The sequence below is a fragment of the Nuphar pumila genome, chromosome 15, assembly GCF_984573655.1.
Source record: "Nuphar pumila chromosome 15, dmNupPumi1.hap1.1, whole genome shotgun sequence".
Classification (NCBI taxonomy): domain Eukaryota; kingdom Viridiplantae; phylum Streptophyta; class Magnoliopsida; order Nymphaeales; family Nymphaeaceae; genus Nuphar; species Nuphar pumila.
Window position 1 is genome coordinate 25,786,267 of NC_143263.1, and position 22,600 is coordinate 25,808,866.

Consider the following 22,600-nt stretch of genomic DNA (forward strand, 5'->3'; position numbering starts at 1 on the left):
TAAACTTTTCATATTGAGATTGGTTTCAATATAATCCTATAAGTCAGTTAAAAATGCAGAACATTGAAGAAAGTACAACCCAACAATTTTGACCTATGGATATTATTAACTAAAACTTTGATACTCAAAGAATCCATAGTATGAGCTTTTTGCAATATAAAATCGCTCTTAAATACAAAATAAAGAAGTCTTGCCTAAAAGGTTTTTCCATGTGAATGATAGAAACAATGGTTGTAAGTACCGTAACATATAGGATGCGCTACGTTACGTATAGTATCTTCTTGGTTTACAACTTTACACACTCGTATTGTGATACAAGCATGTATTACACACTTATTGGGTATCATACGAAACCTGATATGGATTGTATCATGCCATATATGCTCGACAAAACCTTAAAAGAGCAATTTGTATCAGGTTTTAAAGACCTCCTTAGGGCCAGTTCTCTCATTTGGTTAGAAGCCATTGGAGAGTAACCCATGCACCCTAGAGGGTTGGAAGGCTATTTGAGAGTAGATTCTTGCACAAGAGAGAGGATTTTTGCATTTTCCCTCGTAAGAGCATCTTCCCACCCGTTATTCACTCAAGGGAGTTCATTGAAGTAAAAAAAACTCTCTTCTTTTGCTTCTTATTGCATCTTTCTACCCATTATTCACTTAAAAGAGTGGATTGAGGTTAAAAATCATTGTTTTTCATTTGATCTCGAGTTTTTTGAAGAAAAATGGCATCAAGAGACACGGCATAGCAATAGGGGTACTCAAGTAACACGTGGAAACAGATGTATGATTAAATGCACTTTTTGTCGCATGCACATTTTTGAGGGTGTGTTTCGGTTAAAGCATCAATTAGTTAGGAAACATAACAACGCAATGGCATGCCATCAAGGGACTTGCCGGAGGCTGAAAAACAATAGTGCCAAGAGATGTTGCAGGATTTAAGAGAAAACAAGCCGATGCTTGATGCGGAAAATGTTGAAAGTGTAGAAAATGCCGAAGATGTTTGATGTTAACAAGGAAGATGAATTGATGGAGATGAATGATAGAATGAAGCTATCTACTTTGCTTTTCTTTGAATTAAAAAAAAACTTGGTTATTAAAAGTTAAAATTTTAAGACTTTAAGACTTTGTTATGTAAAACTGTTGTAATTTGGGTTCCCTTTATGTAAAAATCTTATTTTAGATTAGCAAATTTGCATATTTATTGTGGGATATGCATGCATTTATAGGCTTATAACATATTTTCTTTACCTTAGATTTTTTTTATTTAGATTTAAGAGACCCAATGAAAAAATATTGCACATTTGCATAAGGAAAATACTTACAATGTATCCTTGGTGGCCAAAAAATTAAAGGCGGCATCAACCCTTTCAAACACCATATCACATGTTGCTCTCTTCATCTTCCACAAAGTGTTAGAGATGAAGTTGAGGAGGCTTTTCGAGTGTGTATTCTACAGGAGCATGTGCAGGAGCAACCTGCAGAGCCCTTGCTAGAAAACAAAACTGTGATCTCGAACTCCAAAGACGAAGAAAAGTTAATGATCTCAAATTTCAAGGATCAACAACTAATCATCCCAAATTTTCAGGATGAAAAAGAAGAAAATGATGAAAGTCCATTGTCATAACCTGTGCAAGAGGATATTCCGGGTTGTATTAAGGAAAATTTTGTGGGACTGGTTTAGTATTTCAATGACGTCTCAGGTTTAGGGGCAGAAGAATGAAAATCGTTGCACAACTTTATGTATTGAAAAACCCTTTCTGTATTGTGTGGTTTCTTTTTGTTTATGACTTTATGTAGACATGAACTATTTAATTTTATTATGTCTAGCAACTTGTTAGCTTAATTTATTGTATTGAATTCTATTTTAGAATTTGCATTTTTTTGTCAGATATGCATGCATTTATACTTTGCTATCTTGAATATTGGATGTTTGATGTTTTATGCAGTTCACAATTGCTTGATATGTGATATTATGGTTATATTTTGTAGCTAATACCATTGTTTGTTGCATTATGAATTGTTTAGTTTTTTCTTTTTAGACTTTTTTGGATTTCCTTAAAAAATATGATTTTTTACAAGATACATATTTTAGGCCCATTGGTACGGGTTACAATAGGGATTTACAACCTTCAAAGAAACTACTCTTTCTGATTTTTTATGGATTAGTAAGAAACGATCTGGCCACCCAAACAAGATTGACGAGGTTCATATGCTAAAGTGTAGCTTCCTTAAAAGGATAATCATACCACCAATATTTGATTACATTGATGACCCATATATAGATAATATGTTATTTGAGATCATTCACCTAGTGTGGGTGAATTTTTAAAATTGACTATTGACAAGTGGAGATCACACTCCTCTCAAGCTTAAATAATGAAACCATAGAGTAGCAATTAGAAATTTGTATTCTCAAACTCATAAACTACATAAAGGGAAAACTGAAAGGAGCACAACATTAAGGGATAATGAGATATGAAAAACCATGCATGATCTATATGGAATACTAAAAAGGAGTTTTGCAAAGATAAAAGTGATTTTATATCTATTAAAAACAGGAATAGATATTAATCTACTGCCATAATGAACAAAAAATTAGGGAAGAGACAGCAGGCAAAAGACAAACCGAATCATTCATCACATGGAAAAGCTCAGCCTCTGGATAGCTGAGAGCAAGTGGAACTGCGACTCCTCCACTAAGCCACGTTGCCAAAATAGAAGATACAAATTCAGCTGAAGGCTTGGCCACAATTCCAACTCTAGCCCCATTAAGATGTGCCCTTCCTTGTATGACCTGTCTTGAAGGATAAGCATGCCCATTCAGTCCCATGAAATATCCGGATATATTCAGCCTTCTAATAAAAAGCAGTAACAAAAATTCATAGCATCATCTTGTCCATTAGACAAAAGTAGTCCAGATAAGGAAAAAAAGAAAGATAAGCAAAACCTGCAAATAACTTTCAGGTTTTAGACAAATTATTCTGTAAGGAGCCAAATCTGAGAAAAATATAAGCTCCATGCAGAAAGTAGTTAAGTTAGCATCTCAATTTTTTACCCATCAGGAAACATCAGAAAGTCAGATGATGTCATTGTTGCTTTGGTTACACAAATAACAGTAGCAAGCTTAGAGCATTTTACTAACATTCTTCAAAGAGTCTGCATGGTGGTCTAGGCTTTCTTGGAAACACTTAGATATGTGCAAAGCAGATGCTAGAAGTTGAAAGTAGCTGTGATTCTTTCCCCCAACTCTTACAGCAACCTTTTCATGTGCTGCAGAACCCATCTTTGCAGCTGATTTGACCAAGTCCATGAGTATGGTAGGTGATGATCCTGAGGTACCTGATACAAAGTTGAGCTTCAAATGTCAAATGAATGAATCATGTACATTGTCCATCTCTTAGAACAGAGATTTTCCTGGGGGGATGTTTGGATGCACCCAGTTCCAGAAAAGATGACAAGTTGGAAATATGCATTTCGGAGTCCAACACAAGTTCCCAACTTGTCCTACTTTCCTGGATATAACACCCTCAAATGCAAATCTTTCATTTAGCCATTTCCTCCTTCCCCATTATGTCTGAGAATGGAAAAGAAAACTATAACACAAAATATATCCGCTTCTTTCCATGCAATAATCATGAAGCTAGAAGCCTAAAACACATGGACAAATTTCAAAGCAGGCCATACTCGTGTAGAAATATTAAATAACAAAACAAAAACCAGGACATACTGTAAGGAAATGAGAGACTCCAACGATGTTCACCAAATCACCAAAGTTGACACACAAAAGAACCACAACAAAGTCCACCAAAATACCAAAGTGAACACACAAGAAGCTACATATAGGCTCACACACAAAACCCACTAAAGGGGCCAACACAAGAGGCTAAAGAATAATATTTTATTGATATAAATCCATGCAAGAAGCATTACAAATGGGAGGGCTTTCACCCCTATATATACACAAATAAGAAGATCTCCAAAGAGACGTAGGGAGAGACCCAACGGCTCTAAATAGAGTCGTTGGACCTCACCAATGACTTTTGGTTGACTAGTCAACAAATGTTGACTAGTTCAAATATATATATATATATATATATATATAATGTACATGTGTATTTACACTATGTAAATATACATTTTTAACACCCCTTCAAACTTACGGTTGGATAACCAAAAGTTTGTCTAAGAAAAAGTGAAATATAGGAGCAGCGAGAGGTTTAGTGAAGAAATCCGCCTACTGATTTTCGAAGATAACATACGGAAGATCGATAATGCCATGTAGATACTCCTCTCGGACATAGTAACAGTCCATCTCAATATGCTTGGTAAGTTTATGAAAGGTCTGGTTGATGGCAATGTAGATGGAACCAAGGTTTTAAAACCTGGTGACTCATCACTCGGCTTGTCCTTGAGTGTATTATATATAATATATATATAATGATTATTATCTATATTTTATAGTATTTTATCAATATATTATATATAATATACATTATATGATACTTTTTAAATATATTTACATATACAATCATATTTTTATATATAATATACATAATATTTATATTATATTTCATATAATATATGTAATTATATATAAAATATATTATATATATGCATGACTCGCCCATGACTCGGCTGATTTGCAAATGACTCAGCCGAGTTAAACCTGGTTTTTGACTCGGTGACTGGGCGATTAGAGCCGAGTCACCGAGTCAACCCAGCAAGTTTTTAAACTATGGATGAAACTTTTGTTGTCACAACACATTCGTGATGCTCCTTTAATCAGGACCAAGGTTGTCAGACTAGAAGCGGAAGCAAGAAACGATACAGAAAGCAAAAGCGAGAAGCAATGCATTTTAAAATATATAAGAAACGAGAAATAAAAAAAAAGAAATATAAAAATTGAATGGAAATCAAAATGAGAAAAACTAAAATAAAAGTCACAAATATTAAATTTCATAATTTTTTTAGTGTAAGAATTAAATTTTTAACAAAATCTAAAAATGATGACAACCTAAGTCACACGGACTCGACTAGGGAGGCGTCGCACCCGAGTCGACACGCCCTGACACGGGTGCGGCTTCAGACACAGGCCGAACACGGGTCGGACTCGGTCAACGCCGAGTCGGACTCGGTCAACGAGTCGAGGTCGAGTCCGTCCTTGTTTTGGACTCGGTCAACGTTGACTGAGTCCAAAAATGTCCATTTTTAGGGCAAAAAAAATGATCTTTTGATATATTTTTTTTAAAAAATATATATATAGCATGAGTCTCAAACATAAGCCTTAGAGAAAAAAAATCAGGGGGCGTTGGCCCCCTACGGCCCCCCCTGGACCCCCGCCCGCTGACCGCGCAGCGGGACCCGTGTCGGGGGGAGCCCCCTTTCTACAAGGGCAAAAGTACAATTTGCAAAGTTTATAAAAACACTCATGTTGGTGCCAAACTTTAGAGGACAATATCCACATATATGCACACACTGGATATATTATTATATATATTTTAAAATATATATATACATATATATAGCTATGTCTCTGTGTCCAAAATTTTTGAAATTGCGCCGCACTCGTGTCGCACCTGCACCCGCACCCATGTGACATAGATGACAACCAATTTAGAGAAAGCACATGGAAGTGAGTGAGAAGAGTGAGAGTAAATACATAAAAAACAAAAAAAGTTGAGTAAGAGAACATATAAGAAGAATAGATGAAGCGTGAGGAAAGCATAGAAGCATGGAGGAATTGAGGTTTTCATCAAGTTTCGGAATGAGAAGTATCGCACTTCCGAGTTTCTGGGATACGAGCTTCCCACGTATCTAAGAAGCCTCTGGTAACTCTAATCTAGACTCTCATATCAGCCAACAATGTTCTTAGCTAGACCACTTCCATAGTAGTTGTAGTCATGGCTGGTATTCTACTTCAAGAGAGAGACCTTTTGTTGCTTCTTACACCACCATGAGATCACAAAACCCTATGGTTGAGTGTCAATTATTGGGATCACCTCCCTAGTCAGCATTAGCATAAGCAGTTAAATTTAATGATGAAAAAGCAGACAAGAAAAGTTCTCAAAAAATAGAAGTTTTAATATATTTAATAATACGCAAAATTGCTCTCATATGAACAGAAGTGGGAGCATGTTGAAACTGGCTTGTTGTGTGAACAACATATGCTATGTCAAGTCGCATAATTGAAAGATAAAAAAGTGCCTTGATAAGTTGTTTTGTACGACGGCAGATTTTCTAGTGGTTCTCCATCATCAATTTTCATCTTAGTATTGACAACTTCAAGAGTGTCAGCCTTCTTATCATCTGAGATTACAAACTTAGAAACAATATCTAGAGCAAATTTAGATTGAGTCAATAGATAACCTCTAAAAGAATAAGCTACTTCAATTACAAGAAAATATTTAAAAAAACCCAAATCAGTCATTTCAAAATGGTTTTTGAGAAGGTTTTTAATGTGTTCAACTCCCAGTTTGCCCCCTCCAGTGATAATCATAGCATCCACATAGAAGAGAAGAATAATCATACTTGCATCAGAAACCTTAACAAACAAAGTTGTGTCAGTCAAACGATATTGAAATCCAATATCAAGCATAACTTGACTAAACATGTCATACTATGTCTTTGGTGCTTGCTTAAGACCACAAAGGGCTTTATCCAAACGAAGAGCTTTTCCTCTAAGAATAGTTATATCAGATGGTGCTTTCATATAAACTTCTTCAGCTAAATTCTCATTAAAAAATGCATTCTTAATGTCCATATGATATATTGGCCATCTTCTCACAGAAGTTAGGGCTACTAATGTTCTAACTGTGGTCATCCTAGCAACTGAGGCAAATATTTCTTCATAGTCTATTTCATACTCTTGGGAATATTCCTTGGCAACTAATCTAGCTTTGTATCGTTCAGGAGTCACATCACTCTTGGTTTTTACCTTATACATCCATCTACAACCTATAAGTTTCTTTCCTAAGGGAATGTCTTGAATAGTCCACGTATTTGCTATTTCTAAAACGTCTAGCTCTACTCTCATGGCTTCTACCCATTCAGAGTGCTCTTTTGCTTGAGCATAAATCGAGGGTTCGACATATGAATGTTAATGTAATATAGGCTTTGTACTTAGGTTCATAAGACACAAATTTCTCAGGAGGTTTTGATACTCTAGATGATCTTCTAGTTTGTGTTTTCATCTGATTTTCATTATCAGTATATCTTTCTAGTGCACATGGAGGTTTAGGATAATTACGCCTGAAATATTGTATACAACTTTGATCCTTAAGAGTTGCTCTTCTCTAATCTCATTAAAAGATCTGATTTAAAATCATTTTTTAAAATTGTTTCTGTATTAAAAGATCTGATTTATAAGGTTAAAATTTTGGGAGCATTACATATTCGGGCAGGATATACAGAATTAAGCAACATCCACTTGGCATAGGAGGCAATTGTAAGGCATGTAGCAGAGTAACACCAAAGTTTCAGACTACATGAATGCTTCAAAGAGGAAGAAGGATAAAAAGAATGAAATAATCAAGGTATATGAGAGAAGATCAGTTAACATGCTTGGAAGTGGAGGATCAGAAATAGAAGTAGAGGCGTCCAATGCAAGTGGTTTTGGCTTGAGACCTTCACAACCTAAAGGACCACTAGATGGATATTTTCGAACCGATCTAGAGAAGAAAAAACAATCAACAGGGATTACAGGAAAAAAGGCAAACAATGATAGAAAATCGGTATAAGAAAGAAAGGGGATCCGCATGTGAGTACATTAGTAGATGGTTTTACCAAGCTGGGATTGCATTCAATGCTGCAAGATTGTCAAGTTTTCAGACAATGATTGAGGCAATACGGTAATTTGGCCCTGGAATGAAGGCGCCATCATATCATGAGCTATGAGAGCCATTATTGGAGAAAGAAGTAATAGGAACAAATGAATTTTTAACATCATACAAGCAACATTGGGTTAAATATGGGTGTTAATGTGAGATGGGTGAACCAACACAAAGGAAATGACACTCATCAATTTTCTTGTTTATTGTCCTTTAGGAACGATGTTTTTGAGGTCAGTGGATGCATCTAAACATGTAAAAGATGCAAACTTACTATATAAGTCATTGTATGATATAGTTAAGGAGTTGGGCCAAGAAAATGTAGTTCGAGTGATTACAGACAATGCCTCAAATTATGTCAAGGCAAGTAAGATGATGATTGAGTTCCTTCATTTGTATTGGACTCCATGCGCAGCACATTGCATTAATTTGATGCTAGAGCACATAGAAGAATTACCTAAATTAAAAGGTGTTTTCAAAAAAACAAAGGAGTTAGTGATATTTATATATGCTCATGGCCAATCATTGCATTTGATGAGAATATATATAAAAAAAGAGCTATATAGGACAGTCATGATGCGTTTTGCCACTAGATTTTTTACTCTTTAAAGCTTGCATGAATCAAAAAAAGGAGTTAAGATGTATGTTTCTTGGGGAGGAGTGGCTCACGGCTAATATTGCAGATACTGTTGGTGGGAGGAGATGTCAAAGAATAATATTGCAAACTAAATTCTAGAAGAGCGTAAGTCAAGCTTACAAAATAATGGGTCCTTTAGTTGAGGTATTTTGCTTGGTTAACACTGATGAAAAGTCGGTCATGGGATACATATATGAGAAGATGAACCATGTAAAAGAGCAGATAAAGGTATATTGTAATTTATAAGTTATTAAATTTATTAAATCAAATTAGTTAATTTTTTATGTACTAATTATGATTCTGGTTCTTATTACTTGATAGGTAAACTTGAAGCACAAGGGAACACGATATGGTCCTATTTGGGAGCTAGTAGATAGAAGATGGGAGCTACAATTACATCAACCATTGCATGTAGCTGGATTATATCTTATTCCAGCAATATATTATGAGTATGAGAATATAGAGCCAAATCTTGAAATTAAAGGTGGATTATATGAATGCATTAATCATATAGTTTCAAACATTCAAGATAGAAGTAAGATTCATGACCAATTACGCACTTATAGCAATTCTACTGAACCTTTTGGTATGGAAATGGCAAAATGAAAGAGAAAAAAGTATTTGTCAAGTAATTTACTGTTACACTTTTTAATATATTATATAAAAAATATTGATTTATTGTAATTACTTATCCATTTTATATTCTTTTTATCTCATGTAGCCGAGTGGTGGAGTGCTTATGGCATAGGGTGTCCACAGTTTCAAAAATTTGCTATTCGAGTTCTTGGCCTCACTTGCCGTGCTTTTGAGGGGGTAATCAAAATTTTGAAATTACTTTTGTGAATCTTTTCAAATTACATATATATATAATATATTAACTTAAAGATTTGTATGCAAGTACATACCAAAAAAAGGAACAAATTATTGCACAAAAGGATAAATGATTTAGTGTGTGTGTAATATAATACAAAATTGAAACAAAGATACTAAGAAAGCATAAGCAAAGGAGACATCGACCGATTGTATTGAGGGAAATAGATGAAAAATATGAGTGGTGTGGTTTATGATGTGCATCTTGTGAAAGTATCTCCAACAAGATACTAATATCAAGACCTTAATATTCTTGATATTGAACCCTCCACGAAAGCACAATAAGAACACTTTAGAACACTTGTGCACAAAAAGCACAACCCACAAATAACTCACAAATGCACAAAGGCATAAAATAATGGAATCAATTTATTGAGAACTTGGGCTTTGACTCAAAGCCATGAAAAAATACAAAGGGGAGAACCCCTATTTATAACACCATTAAAGGGGCCTTGGAGGGGCTCCACCCATAGTCGTTGGAGCCCCTCCAACGGTCACAAATGTGACCGTTGGAGAGGGCCCAACGACTATGTTGGTGGGCCCCCCAAGGTACCTTTTCGGTACATACAAAAAGAACATAAAATAAAAAGAACAAAAAAGAAAACTAAAATAATTACAATCACATCCGAAAAGTGGATGTGCGCAAAAATAGGGAAAAGACTAAACTACCCTTATAACAAAACAAATAGAAATATATATTTTATATATATATTTGAGTAGATACATATACATATATATTAATATATGTATATGTATTACCATATATATATAAAATATATATATTACATTATATGATTATGTACATAATTTAACACATCTCTCACATGGCGCGATGTTGAAAAGGCAATCGGGGCATCAAATGATCAAGAGGGTCCAATTACTGATTCTACGAAGGGAAAGAGGAAGAAGAGTGGGTATTCTAGGAAGGGAAAAGGAAAGAGAGTTATGAGAGTTGAAAAGAAGAAGAAGAAGAAGAGGCTAGTTCTAGTTATTCTGAAGAAACTGAAGAAGAAGAACAATATGTTGAAGACCAAGATGATTCAGATGATGATGGACTTACATCTTCATCGTCTCATTCTCATGAATAGCTTTCTTATTTTCCTTATCATTATTTGGGATATGTATTGACTACATACGTATTGAAGTCTGACTCCATAAACTTGTATTGACTATTTTGGTGGACTTAACTATTTTGTTCTTATTATTGGGGTTGATTTTGTAATATAACAGGTTTACAATGCTTGATGATAGTGATATCTTATACTTAGCATTTATTGATTAACTTTATTTTAAGAATTCAGATTATGTTTAAATTGCACAACTTTTATTGATATTGACAATTATTCGCTTGCTTATTCAATTCTTCTTAATTTGGGCAGGTTTTGTAGTATAGCAGGTCTACTATGCAGCTATGCTTCACGGACCGTATTTAGTACTTTGTTCATTTGTTGATTAACTTTATTTTAAGAATTCAGATTATGTTTAAATTGCATAACTTTTGTTCATATTGACAATTATTTGTTTGCTTATTCAATTCTTCTTAATTTTTAGGCAAGTTTTGTAGTATAACAAGTTTACTATGCAGCTATGCTTCACGGTAGAAGTATTTAGTACTTTATGGATTTGTTGATTAATTTTATGTTTGATACATCTTTGTTGTTGGTCTTAATAATATTTGGGCAGGTTTTGTATAATAACATCATTAACATGTTTACTATGCTTGACGACAACAATATCTTAGGCTTCATGAATTTGTTGTTGTCTTGATTAATTTTATGTTGGATACATGTTCATTGTTAGGTTTAGCACTTTATTTTAAATTATTTGGTATTTGTTGATAGTTGCATATTTTGCTTATTCAATTGTTTTTAATATTTGGGTAGGCTTTGTAATGTTCGACATGTTTTTTTTAGGTTTTTCTTATTGGTGATTGATTTTATGTTGCATACATGTTTGTTACTAATTTCAGCAATTTATTTGCATATTTTTTGTTTTTTTGTTTTTTAATTAAGGTATTGACTAGTCTGACTAGTCCCGCCTAGTCTCCCACTAGTCTTTTTAAGGGTCCACCGACTAGGCGCCGCCTAGCACTTTTAACTACATAGTTGCCAGCAACAATACTTTTCATGAAAGAACAAAGCACGTCGAGATGGATTATCACTATATTCGTGAGAGGAGTATTTTCAAAGAATCATTGATATGCCCTATGTCACATCTGAGTATCGGCTGGCAGATTTCTTTATCAAACTTCTCTCTACTCCTAGATTGCATTTCCTCTTAGGCAAACTTTTGGTCATTGTACCGTAAGTTTGAGGGAGAGTGTTAAATTGTAAAACTTTATATATGTATATTTTATTATATATATAATATAGTATATGTATATATATAGAAATATATGTATATATGTATCATATATATAATATATATTGTATATATATATAATATATAAAGGAGGTTAGACCAAGTCAACAAGAGTTGACTTGAAGCCAATGACTAGAAATCTAGTTGTTGGCTCTTGTCCTCTCTCTTCCTAGTCTTCTTCTCTCCCTCTTATGTATATAAATAGGGGTTCATCCCCCTTGTAAATGTAATGCTTCTTGCATACATGTTAAAGACATTCTTTTTATCTTTTGTGTATGCCCTTGGTGGTACTTGTGATTGTGTTCTTCATAGCACTTGTGATTTTGTCCTTGGTAGCATTTGTGCTTGTACATTTTGCACTTGTTGGTGGACACTTTGTTCGTGTTTAAAGGTGTTTCACCTATCTTTATAGTCCCCACAACCCTTTTCCCCATATGAAGTGTTTCACAATTGAAACCCATGTTACATAATTTGAGTCATTAAGTTTGATGGGTTTTATGATGACATTTTCATTGTCATCCATTTTTACAAGAGCTAAAAAAGATAGAACAAGAAGAAAAGAATTGAGAAGAGAAAGAAGGAGGAGGAAAACAAGGTAAAGATCACGAGCACTCCACCACCAAAAAAGCACCATCGATAAAGAGTACGAACACTCCTTCACCAAGTAAGCACCACCAATCTTTTACTTGAGACACAATCACAATCTTATAAGCACTTGAATAAGAGCTTCAACACCTTTAAATTTTGAGTACATGCTTCCCGATGCACCGAAAACAAATTCAGCTTGATCACCAAGCTCTAATACCAGGTAAGGAAATGAGAGCCTCCAATGATGTTCACCAAATCACCAAAGTGGACACACAAAAGAGCCACAACAAAGTCCACCAAAATACCAAAGTGAACACACAAGAAGCCACAAATAGGCTCACACACAAAACCTACTAAAGGGGACAACACAAGAGGCTAAAGAATAATATTTTATTGATATAAATCCATGCAAGTAGCATTACAAATGGGAGGGGTTTCACCCCTATATATACACAAATAAGAGGAGCTCCAAAGAGACGTTGGGAGAGGCCCAACGGAGAGCCGTTGGACCTCCCCAATGACTCTTTTGGTTGACTAGTCAACAAATGTTGACTAGTTCAAATTGAACAAAAATGTAAAAAATAAACTATCCTAACCTAGTTACATGTATATAGTATATATGTATATATATATACACACACACTAGGGATGGCAGTGGACCGAGAAAAAATGGAGATTCGTCTGAAACCGCCCCCGTTTGGACCAGGGATGGAGGACATAAAACGGGGAATAGACCGGGGATGAAGGTGAGAATCAAAACCCGTATGGGGGTGATGACGATGATGGACTTACTCTTGCCCTCGCCTGTCCCCGTCCCCGTCCCCGATCCCCGTTAATAAAATACCCTTATATATTATAAAATCTTTATATATATACATTCCTAACCCTAAACCCTTCCGCTCCTTATTTTCTTCTTATTCCTCTTAAAATAGGAATAAAGTTATTTTGAGACGGGATGGGGATGGGGACAGCTATTTTGAGACGGGGATGGAGGGCAAAATTTTGAGATGGGACGGGGGTAGAGACTGTAACGCCCCAAATATTTAACTTGAAAAATTTGGAATAAAATTTTTTGTTCTAAACAACAGCGGAAAAACTTTATTAAATCCTTCGTCAAATTATTTGGGCGGGTTACAAGTAATAGCACAGACTCAAGGCATTTAAGTAAAATAAATTCTTGCATTGAAATACCACAAGTTATTATTTACAACTTAATGATTTATTACATGTCATATTCCTCAGGACATCCGAAGAAGATATGGTCACATGGCACTGTCGCAGCGACGACCACAATTGCTCGTCATTCAGTTTCCTGAAAAATATTAATTCAGAAAGGGTCAGACTACCATGTCTGAGTAAGAAGCAAAATATCCATATGAATATGCACAGTGTCACGTGTACAAGTATATGTGCAACATGTGTACAGGTCACTAAAGTCAAGTATTTCATGATATATTCCATCAACGTCAAAGCACGATACATCATATGCATGAACCATATTTATATAAGCAATAACAACTTTGGAACTAATGAGGATGTACACCTGACTTAACTAAAGCAATTAATGTAAAGTGTGTATAAAGCACAAATCTCAACATTCAACACATCATTCATAAGTTATCACAATTTCCATGTAATGGAAAACTAATTTGAATCATGCTATACAGGAGTCACAACTTACTCCAACAATTTCAACATCGAGCAGTATGCAATTACTTAAAGATCTTTCTTAATGCACTAACTTTATATTTCATCTTGTTAATTACCCTGTGGGTACGCACAGGCATTCGACATCGTAGCGGACCGAGACCACACGAGGGTCTATTATTTTATAACCCGTGTGACTAGCCGTACGGATATCCAAAGAGGACGGTTCACGACCGAGAGAGTACTCCCCAATGGCTAGAACTAGAATTAGGATGCACCCTGTACTTCTGCAGAAGACTTGGATCTACCACCTAGGACGAATTGGTAGTCCTGGTCCCCTAATTCCGAAGACTGGGGACCGGGTGAGACGCCTCGCTCTCACAAAAACTAAAATGTCCCACGGAGTTTGTACCATCTACCCTCTCCAAGGTAGACCATGGGTCCAGTAACATACACCATCTTCAGGTGTACCCAGAGCCCTGGGAAACCAGTAACATATACCGTTGTCAGGTATACCCAGTATCCCGGGAAACCAGTTACATATACCTTTTTCAGGTATACCCAGAATCCCCCAATTTTATTTTATGTGTGCATATCTTTTCATTCTTATTTGTTTGGGTCCAGTAACATACACCATCTTTCAGGTGTACCCAAAACCCCACACTTGTTTTATATGCATATTTTATAATTTGTTTATTTCTCGGTGCGAGTCATTGCACCCCAGGGGATTTTCAAAATCCCAACCCATACTCGGAGTGATCATAGTGTATGCACATTACCCATCGAATGCTCAATAAGCACCAACCAAAATTTCTTAGAATTTTGGCTCAACTCTGAGCCGGGTACTTTAATTATACTTTCAGCATCTTAAGATTTATTTTCTGAGCTCGGGTGTACGTTTCGTACCCCACTGATCATGCACTTATAAGGCACATCTCAAGTAAAAAAATTTCATAAGTACCTATACGATACTATAATGGTCTCGCAAGACCGCAAGCTCAGTCTTAGGCCTTCACATGATCATGACATGACGAATGCTCTTTATTAAGCAAATAATTTGTGGAACAAACATATATCAATCGGCACAGAACATGTCTTAACATTTACATGAAATCATAATTCAATTATATGCAATTCACTTATCATCTTATGTGCCCATTTGGCACCACAAAGATTTTTCATGCTCAGTTCGATTTGTATTATCTTACCCTCGTAGTGTTTCTCAATTGTGCAATTATACCAAAAATATGTATTTACCGACAAGCCACATACAAAACCATAGGCAATGTGACTACATCATTGTTATCTTGTTTAATCCTCAATACGTACATTCTTAATACGTACAACCATGTCCCAGGGTGTGTACACAATGATAGGAACAACCATTTGAATTCCCATATTAATTTAAGTAGTCGAATAAAATGAGAATATGTATAAGATTGAGGTTTTGCGAATTCAAGCATTTACCATTTAAAAGGTCGCATCAAACCTTGGTCTTTCTCTACAAAGGATTGAATATGTACGGATATATATATATATACCCATACTCCTGCGACTGTGGTCGGGTTAGCAACGAGCCATTGACATGTAGCAATTCTGTTGTAGCTACAACTAGGCATAGGAAGGTCTCTATAAGTCCCAAGTATGAACAATATATATATATGAACCAAACTCGGGTCAGGTTTAGGCATTATCAATTCCGACTTAGGTAGGTACGGGGTAATTTGGTTTGGTTTCATAATTTTGTTCGGGTGAAACTAAATTAAACCAATCTAGAAATTGACTAGCTTTAAAACCTGAAATTTACACTTAATTGGGTCAAGCGGTGTTTCATCAGATTTGGGTTCGTAAGCGCAACTCAATAAGCAACCTGAATTTGCTTATCGATCGATTATAAAGTTTCCTACTAAACCAAAGTAATATATATAACGTATATATATATTTTGAAAATTAAGCCGGTACTGCAGCGTAACCCCCAGAGACAACACGTAGTGTCATTCCGGTCTGCAGTGCCCAAGCCAACGTAACACCCTACACTGGCTGTAAGCCAAAAGCATGGCAGCACACAACCTATGTGAGGTCGATAGAGCCTCAGGTCATACTGGATGGGTTGATCAGGCATGGCTAGTCTGTCTAGCACGTGTTACCATGTTGTGGGGTTCGTAGCCGACCTCCCACATAGTCCCAACCCAAAGCATAATTATATATATATATATATATATATTAAAGAACCGTGTACCCCGCGCACACACACACACCTATATATATATTTTGATTCGGCAGCGACGAACTGTTGCCAGTACCACCCTTCGTGGTCTTTAACTGGATTCCCCCGATGGATACTATGTGGTTCCATCAATGAATCGAGAGTCATCTTGTCAACCGTGAAGTTACTTATAGATACCATTTTTTTTTAAGGAGTATGTATAGACTGGATTGCGCAGCTCTATACCTCACTGCGTATACACCACCACCCACACACACACAATTGTTGAGGGTATATCAACTTGAACTACACTCACCAGACCCTATCTTATGTCTGCTCCAGGGCTGCCTCAATTTGCATAAGAACAACCGAAATTTCATCTCGGTTTTAGAGGCTAATACATTTCAAAGGTATGACATATTAGCTATAATAATATAAACCAATTTCATAGTAATATATCTTTATTTTATCAAAACTTTTGCTAGATCAGTTATAGGAAAAATTCCAGACTCAAGTTACTTACTACCATGCATACTGAATGAAAAAAAAATGTGTTGATAACTATGAACATCATTAGAGAAAATGGAATAACAATTCAAAACAGTCCTAACGTGACAGCATTCTGTTAGGTTCATTAGCAACCTATCCTCTACTTATTATTATTACTATATATATATATATATATATATTTTTTTTTTTTTTGAGTCATGCAAAAGGGAAGTGTACATATCTAGACTGGATAGTGGTGCATTTTTTTTTCTAACTACATGAAATTACAGAAATCTAATGATCGTCTACATAGAAATAACAAATCTAAAATTGCAAATTTCATATATTACATATTCATGGACCATGCTTATATCAAACACTTAGAGAGCACATAGGATTATGCTTCCGTCTTAAGACACACCAATGGATTTCAATGATTGTAGCATATCCAAGATGGAAATTAACACATGTATTATATGACTACTAGATCAAACGTCCAGCATGTACAAATCTGATTTTAAAAAAATTTGTATGCCCATGCAATAAGCAATCTCAGCCTACTTAGATCTAAAGAAATATATCATCTCTTTTTCTTTTTTCTTTTTTCTTTTTTTGAACAATAAGACCCCAATTAAAACCTCATGTCCATTACGTATCTGATTATATGTTTATAAATCAGATTCATGTAACAGTTTTCATTCAGTAAACCCATGAGCATAAATGCCTATGCCCAGCTTAATACCTGTATGGTTTTTATTTTTCCTTCATATCGGTATGACCCGATTCATGGTGCCTTCACTCTAGTATATATATTCTACCCTGAGGAAAATCTTTAGGGTGTTCATGTGTACAGTCCAAACAACCAAACTGCAATGACATTATCTAGATTGCTAAAATGACAAAAACGAAATATGTCAAGATTCATGCTATTACACAGATTTAACCATATGTGTAAATTTGTTGTTTCCTCTATCATGTACGTATATAGATTTACATTTTATTTTCATGGCAGCCTGGATTAAGTATATGCATTGAAATACATATACTTGAATAGCCATACCCATATACGTTCCCCATGGCACTACGCACATACACAGGAAATGATACCCTTACCTCTCGATGAAGATCGAACCCGGAGGTAGCCGTGCTTCCTTCGCTCGGTCATTGAACGACCTCAAGCAAGCTTCTTGCTGGAAGCAATGGAGCAAAACTCTCGAGGATGAACCACCCGTCCAGCAATGGAGTCCATACTTACGGAGAGAGAGAGAGAAATAATGGTGGAAATAGAGCAACAATGGTGGCAATGGCTGGTATAGAGAAAACGTGAAGAGGGATGAAGATGAATCCCAAAAATGATTTTTTTGTAAAGCCCCTTCTCCATCCGTTATTTTTTTTTCATTAACGTATTTGGTTGGGCTTTCCCTTTGGGAAAACGCCCAGCCCTCTTTCTTTGTGTGTCTTCCCCCCTTTCCCCATTTAATCCGTCTTAAATGGGAAGGTGAAACGCCCCCTCTTTAAAATTTCCATAAAAAAAATTATCAATAGCTTACCTGTTTGCAAAATACTTTTTATTGATGGCGCCCAGGGGATTTGTACTAGGGACCTCATCTGCAAGGGGTAACGAGCCCCACCAGTGTGCCATATACAATTTCGTTGCATATCTTTGCAACAAAATTTTATTTAACCACTTATAGACGTCTGATGGTATTTTATTTCTTTTCTTGGAACCGCCATTCTCATTTAAGACTCCTTCTCCCAATTCTAAAATCGTGGGCATGGTCTTCCCAAAACGTTTTTCTCACCCTCTTCAATGTCCTTTATTAGGTTTCCAACTTGGAAAATCGGTCAGCCACCACCCTCTTGAAAATGTCATTCCTCATTTAAGCCCTCTTAAATGAGAAGTTCTAAGGTCTTTTCGAATTTCAGCAAAAGTAATAAAAATATTTTTGTCAAAATGGCTCGGCGCACAGAGGGATTTGAACCAGGCTTCTCTTCCCTGTCAGTACATCATCTTGACCAATACACCAACTCCTCTTTAGTTGCTCATTCTTGCAACTAAAATTCTCTTATATACGTATTGATTCTCGATGAATCTCAAATATGAGTTGGATAATAATTATATTTTAAATCTTATGAACTTTCTAACTACATTTCTGGATCTTAATTATGGTTCGACCCTATTTGGCTCTCTTTAGATCCAATTGGATTCTAATTGGGTTTCGGATCCATCTAGGATCTGAATTCATTCATCGTATCCGAATCCAGATACTGGATCCATTTGATCCAGTTTGGATTTCAAGATCCATTTGGATCGACTCTATATCATTTTATCGTATTTATTTCAAAGGATTTTATCCTTTACTTAGTTTGATAATTATCGAAATTTTTTGTCCCCGATCCCCGTTAATAAAATACCCTTATATATTATAAAATCTTTATATATATACATTCCTAACCCTAAACCCTTCCGCTCCTTATTTTCTTCTTATTCCTCTTAAAATAGGAATAAAGTTATTTTGAGACGGGATGGGGACAGCTATTTTGAGACGGGGATGGAGGGCAAAATTTTGAGATGGGACGGGGGTAGAGACCATGTCCCTTGCACCCGCCCCTGTCCACAGTCATCCTTAATTTTACACTGTATATATACATTTTTAACATATACAACCCAATTTGACAAGGAACAGTTGGACTAGAAAAACTACATATGAGTCTATGACACATAAACATCAATCTATCATGTAACAGAAAATCCTTCTCAATTTCTGGATTTTTGTCATTAACAAAAATTCTGTAAATAAGCAACTACCATACAAACATATGGCCTTTGATTCTCAAAGAAAGAAGGAAATTTTGACAAATTTAAGTTCATATAAATAGTATTATAATTTCAGTTCCCTTTTTCCAAGAATTATTGCATCAATCAACGGGTAACCTTCAATGGATCTGACTCGGCAAAAAAATTTAAAAATTAAATCAGAAGTTTCATCAAATAACGAGAAAAAAAGAGAGAAACGGAAGAAATTTGGATCAAAGATCAACGTATGTCATGGAGGAGCTAAATTGACAGTAAAACTGGCCGGAAGACGGAAAGACTTATCTACTGTCATTATTGAACTTTCCACCCAAAAAGAAAGAAAAAATGAAGAGCCGGTCGATCACTATGGAGATTTTCAAGCAATCACTAAGACAGCCTAAATTAAAATTAGAATCAATAAAGAATTCAAGAGAGGATCCATCTTTCTCACCCTTAATTCTTTAATATTCTAATATAAGCCAATTAATAATGCAATGAACGAGGAGAGCAAGAGAAGTTCGTCTTTTTTTTTTACTCTTCATTATTCACCGTTCCCCTCAAGGTAAAAGAGTAAAAAAACACTAAACAACGTAAATTCGAGAGCAAATCCAAAAAAAAATCTTCCCAAGAAAAGAACAGATGAAAAGCATCCGCAGATTTCATAAGGCCTAGATTAACAAAGAAAAATCCAAAAAAAAATCAAATCTCATGATGATTTCTATTCTGCACTCCAAAAAAATCATCCGCACGCAAGAACGAAAGTTAAAAAAATAAGTAAATTGACCGATAAATCTCCATATAAAAATGTGAGAGAGAGAGAGAGGGTTGCCTGAGAAGAGACGGAGCCCGTAGCGAGGGAAGCGGGAGCGGAGGACGCGAGAGGTAAAAGAGGGCCATATATACTGATACATAAGTATGTACGGTGTTGGGTAGAAATGAGGGAGGGGCCGATGGGATTGAAGGGCTGTTAACTGTTAGTTGGGGCTCATGAATGGGGAGCATCGGCTTCGCTCCCCATTCAATGCAAAAGTCCCTGTCCCCTACCAACTCTTGCTTAAAACCCCGTGAAAGCTGCTGCCGCTGAGCTAACACCCCCCCAACTCAATTATACTCATTAAAAGAGCTAACCCTCTCTCTCTCTCTCTCTCTCTCTCTCTCTCTCTCTCTCTGCGGTCTTTTATGCTGCCGGTGAAGTGGCGCGCTCTCAGGGAGAGAGACGAAGCGCCTGTAGGGTTTGTCGGATCGATGCTTGTCTTCGGGTCGGGTAGATGGAGGTTTTGCTGCTCTATCTCTCGACCGTGGGCTGGGGTGTCAACGGTTGAGTTTGGTTTGGACCCCGGTAGAACCAGATTTTCGGGTATGATATCAGGTCTGGATTCTGGTTTAATCCAGTTTACTATAAGAGAAATCATACCCGGACCTAATAAGAACTACATGAACCAGACCCATATCATACCCGATAAAATAATATTTTTTATCATTTTTACATTGAAAATTGTGGGTCTTAATCAAAACTTGGGTCGGGCTCAGGTCTGGTATAAAATTTCAGAAAATATACCTGAGTCCATGTATTAATCGGACCTTCGTGTTCGGACACGGGTCTTAGTCAGGTCTTCTTATTTGTCATGTACCCAGACCGTATAGGGTTTGGTCTGGGTCGGGTCCGGGTAAACCCGACCCGTTGAGACCCCTAACTGTGGGTGTGGCCGTGCGCGTTTGACGCTTCCCAAAATTTCTCGAGAAACTTTCGATTTTTTGTAGGCCTCACTCATCCGCACCAAACTTATAATAACTATATTCACTTTTTCCACCGGTTCAGAGAGGCGTTTATCCTCACAAAAAACGGGACACAAAGGGCCCCCCTTGGAATCTTAGAACTGGGATAGGAGTTGGTGCATTTGGCAAAAAGTTGATCAAACTATCACCTGGTGGCTGTTTGAAAACTGGTAGCTGGGAAGCGAGTTGATGCATTTGGGATGGGAAATGTCACTGTATTTAGGCCCTGTTTGGAATGTGACCATCGGAGTGGAGACCATGGCGCCGAAATAGATTCCATCTTTTCCTTGTGTTTGGGATGGAGGGAAAAGATGGAAATCGTGGAACTGGCGTGGCATTTGCCGACGCGAGTTCCACATTTCGACTACCACATCGAGACGCTCTCCCCACCTACCACATTAACTCTTATACTTCCTTTCAGGACTCCAGTCCCTTCTTCCTGCAAGACAGGAGAGGGTGATGGGTGAGGGAGGAGAAGCGGAAGGGAGAGGGTGGTGGGAGAGGGAGGCAAAAGGAAGGGTGGTTCAACGACTCACCTATCAAAAAGGGCATTGTTATGCCACCAAGTCCAACCAGAACTGGGTTGTCAAGACTCCCGGTAACCAAACAAAAACCTTAACCCCTAACTCTCTCTCCTCCCTTTTCTCCGTCTGTTTTCTTGGTCACTAGGGTTTTCGATTTCCCTTGCTTCGATTGTGTTTCTGTTCATCCGATCTGGTTCTCTCCAGTATATGGGACGCTTAATCAGGTTTATTCAAACCATTTTTGCTTTCAGTTCGTCATTGATGGCTTTGTTCCAGTCTGGGTTATGGTTTGAACTCAGTTCTGCTTGTGAAACCTTAATTCATTCTCTTGTTAATCTCGTATTGGTCTCTGAACCTGGCAATGTGTCTGTTTTCTTTTCTTTTAGTTTAGCTTTTTTGTAGGACTTTTTGGCATTTGGTTTAGTGAATGTTTATTTCATTGATTCCTCGCGCATGAAATAATCCTTTCTTGCTTGTGATTGTGTTTTATCCTATTCAGTTTCGTTTTCTCCTTGTTTCTTGTGATCATTTTGTATTTTCATTTCTTATGCATTAAGTTTTGCTGTTATTTATTAATTTTTGTTTCTTTTGTTAGTGATACTCTTACCTGAACTAGTGTTGGGTCGTTCATCCTGCTAATTTTTGTTAAACCTTGGTTTTCACTTATATTGTATTGAGATACATCAATGTCTTTGGTTTTCTTTTATACTTTCTTTGGGAATTTACCTTTTCTGGGGATCCGTAGTCGTTCAATTTTTTTTGTTAATATTCATTCTGTTACATGCTTCATTTTGAACTGAATGTTACTATTCATTCTGGATAGTGAAATTTACTTTTTCTTTTGAACAATTTGCTTATATTGATCTTGTTCATGCGGTTG

The 22,600-nt window shown here is 36.3% G+C and overlaps 1 protein-coding gene across 2 annotated transcripts in view; it reads right to left on the reverse strand.

The window, feature by feature from the left end:
• The window catches only part of AAE13 (AMP-dependent synthetase and ligase family protein), a 59,788-nt gene extending 39,233 nt beyond the window's left edge, over positions 1 to 20,555 (reverse strand). The window contains exons 1-3 of one of the 2 annotated variants that reach the window (XM_089988585.1): positions 20,250 to 20,555; positions 3,142 to 3,338; positions 1,322 to 2,793 (exon numbers count right to left, since the gene is read on the reverse strand). Coding sequence is in view for 1 of the 2 variants with exons in the window: in XM_089988584.1 (XP_089844710.1) it covers positions 2,626 to 2,793; positions 3,142 to 3,338; positions 20,250 to 20,331 (447 nt within the window). In the remaining variant the exon portion in view is untranslated. The remainder of the gene's footprint in view (positions 1 to 1,321; positions 2,794 to 3,141; positions 3,339 to 20,249) is intronic. The other variant, XM_089988584.1, reaches the window with a different exon arrangement.
• Positions 20,556 to 22,600: the final 2,045 nt, after the last annotated feature.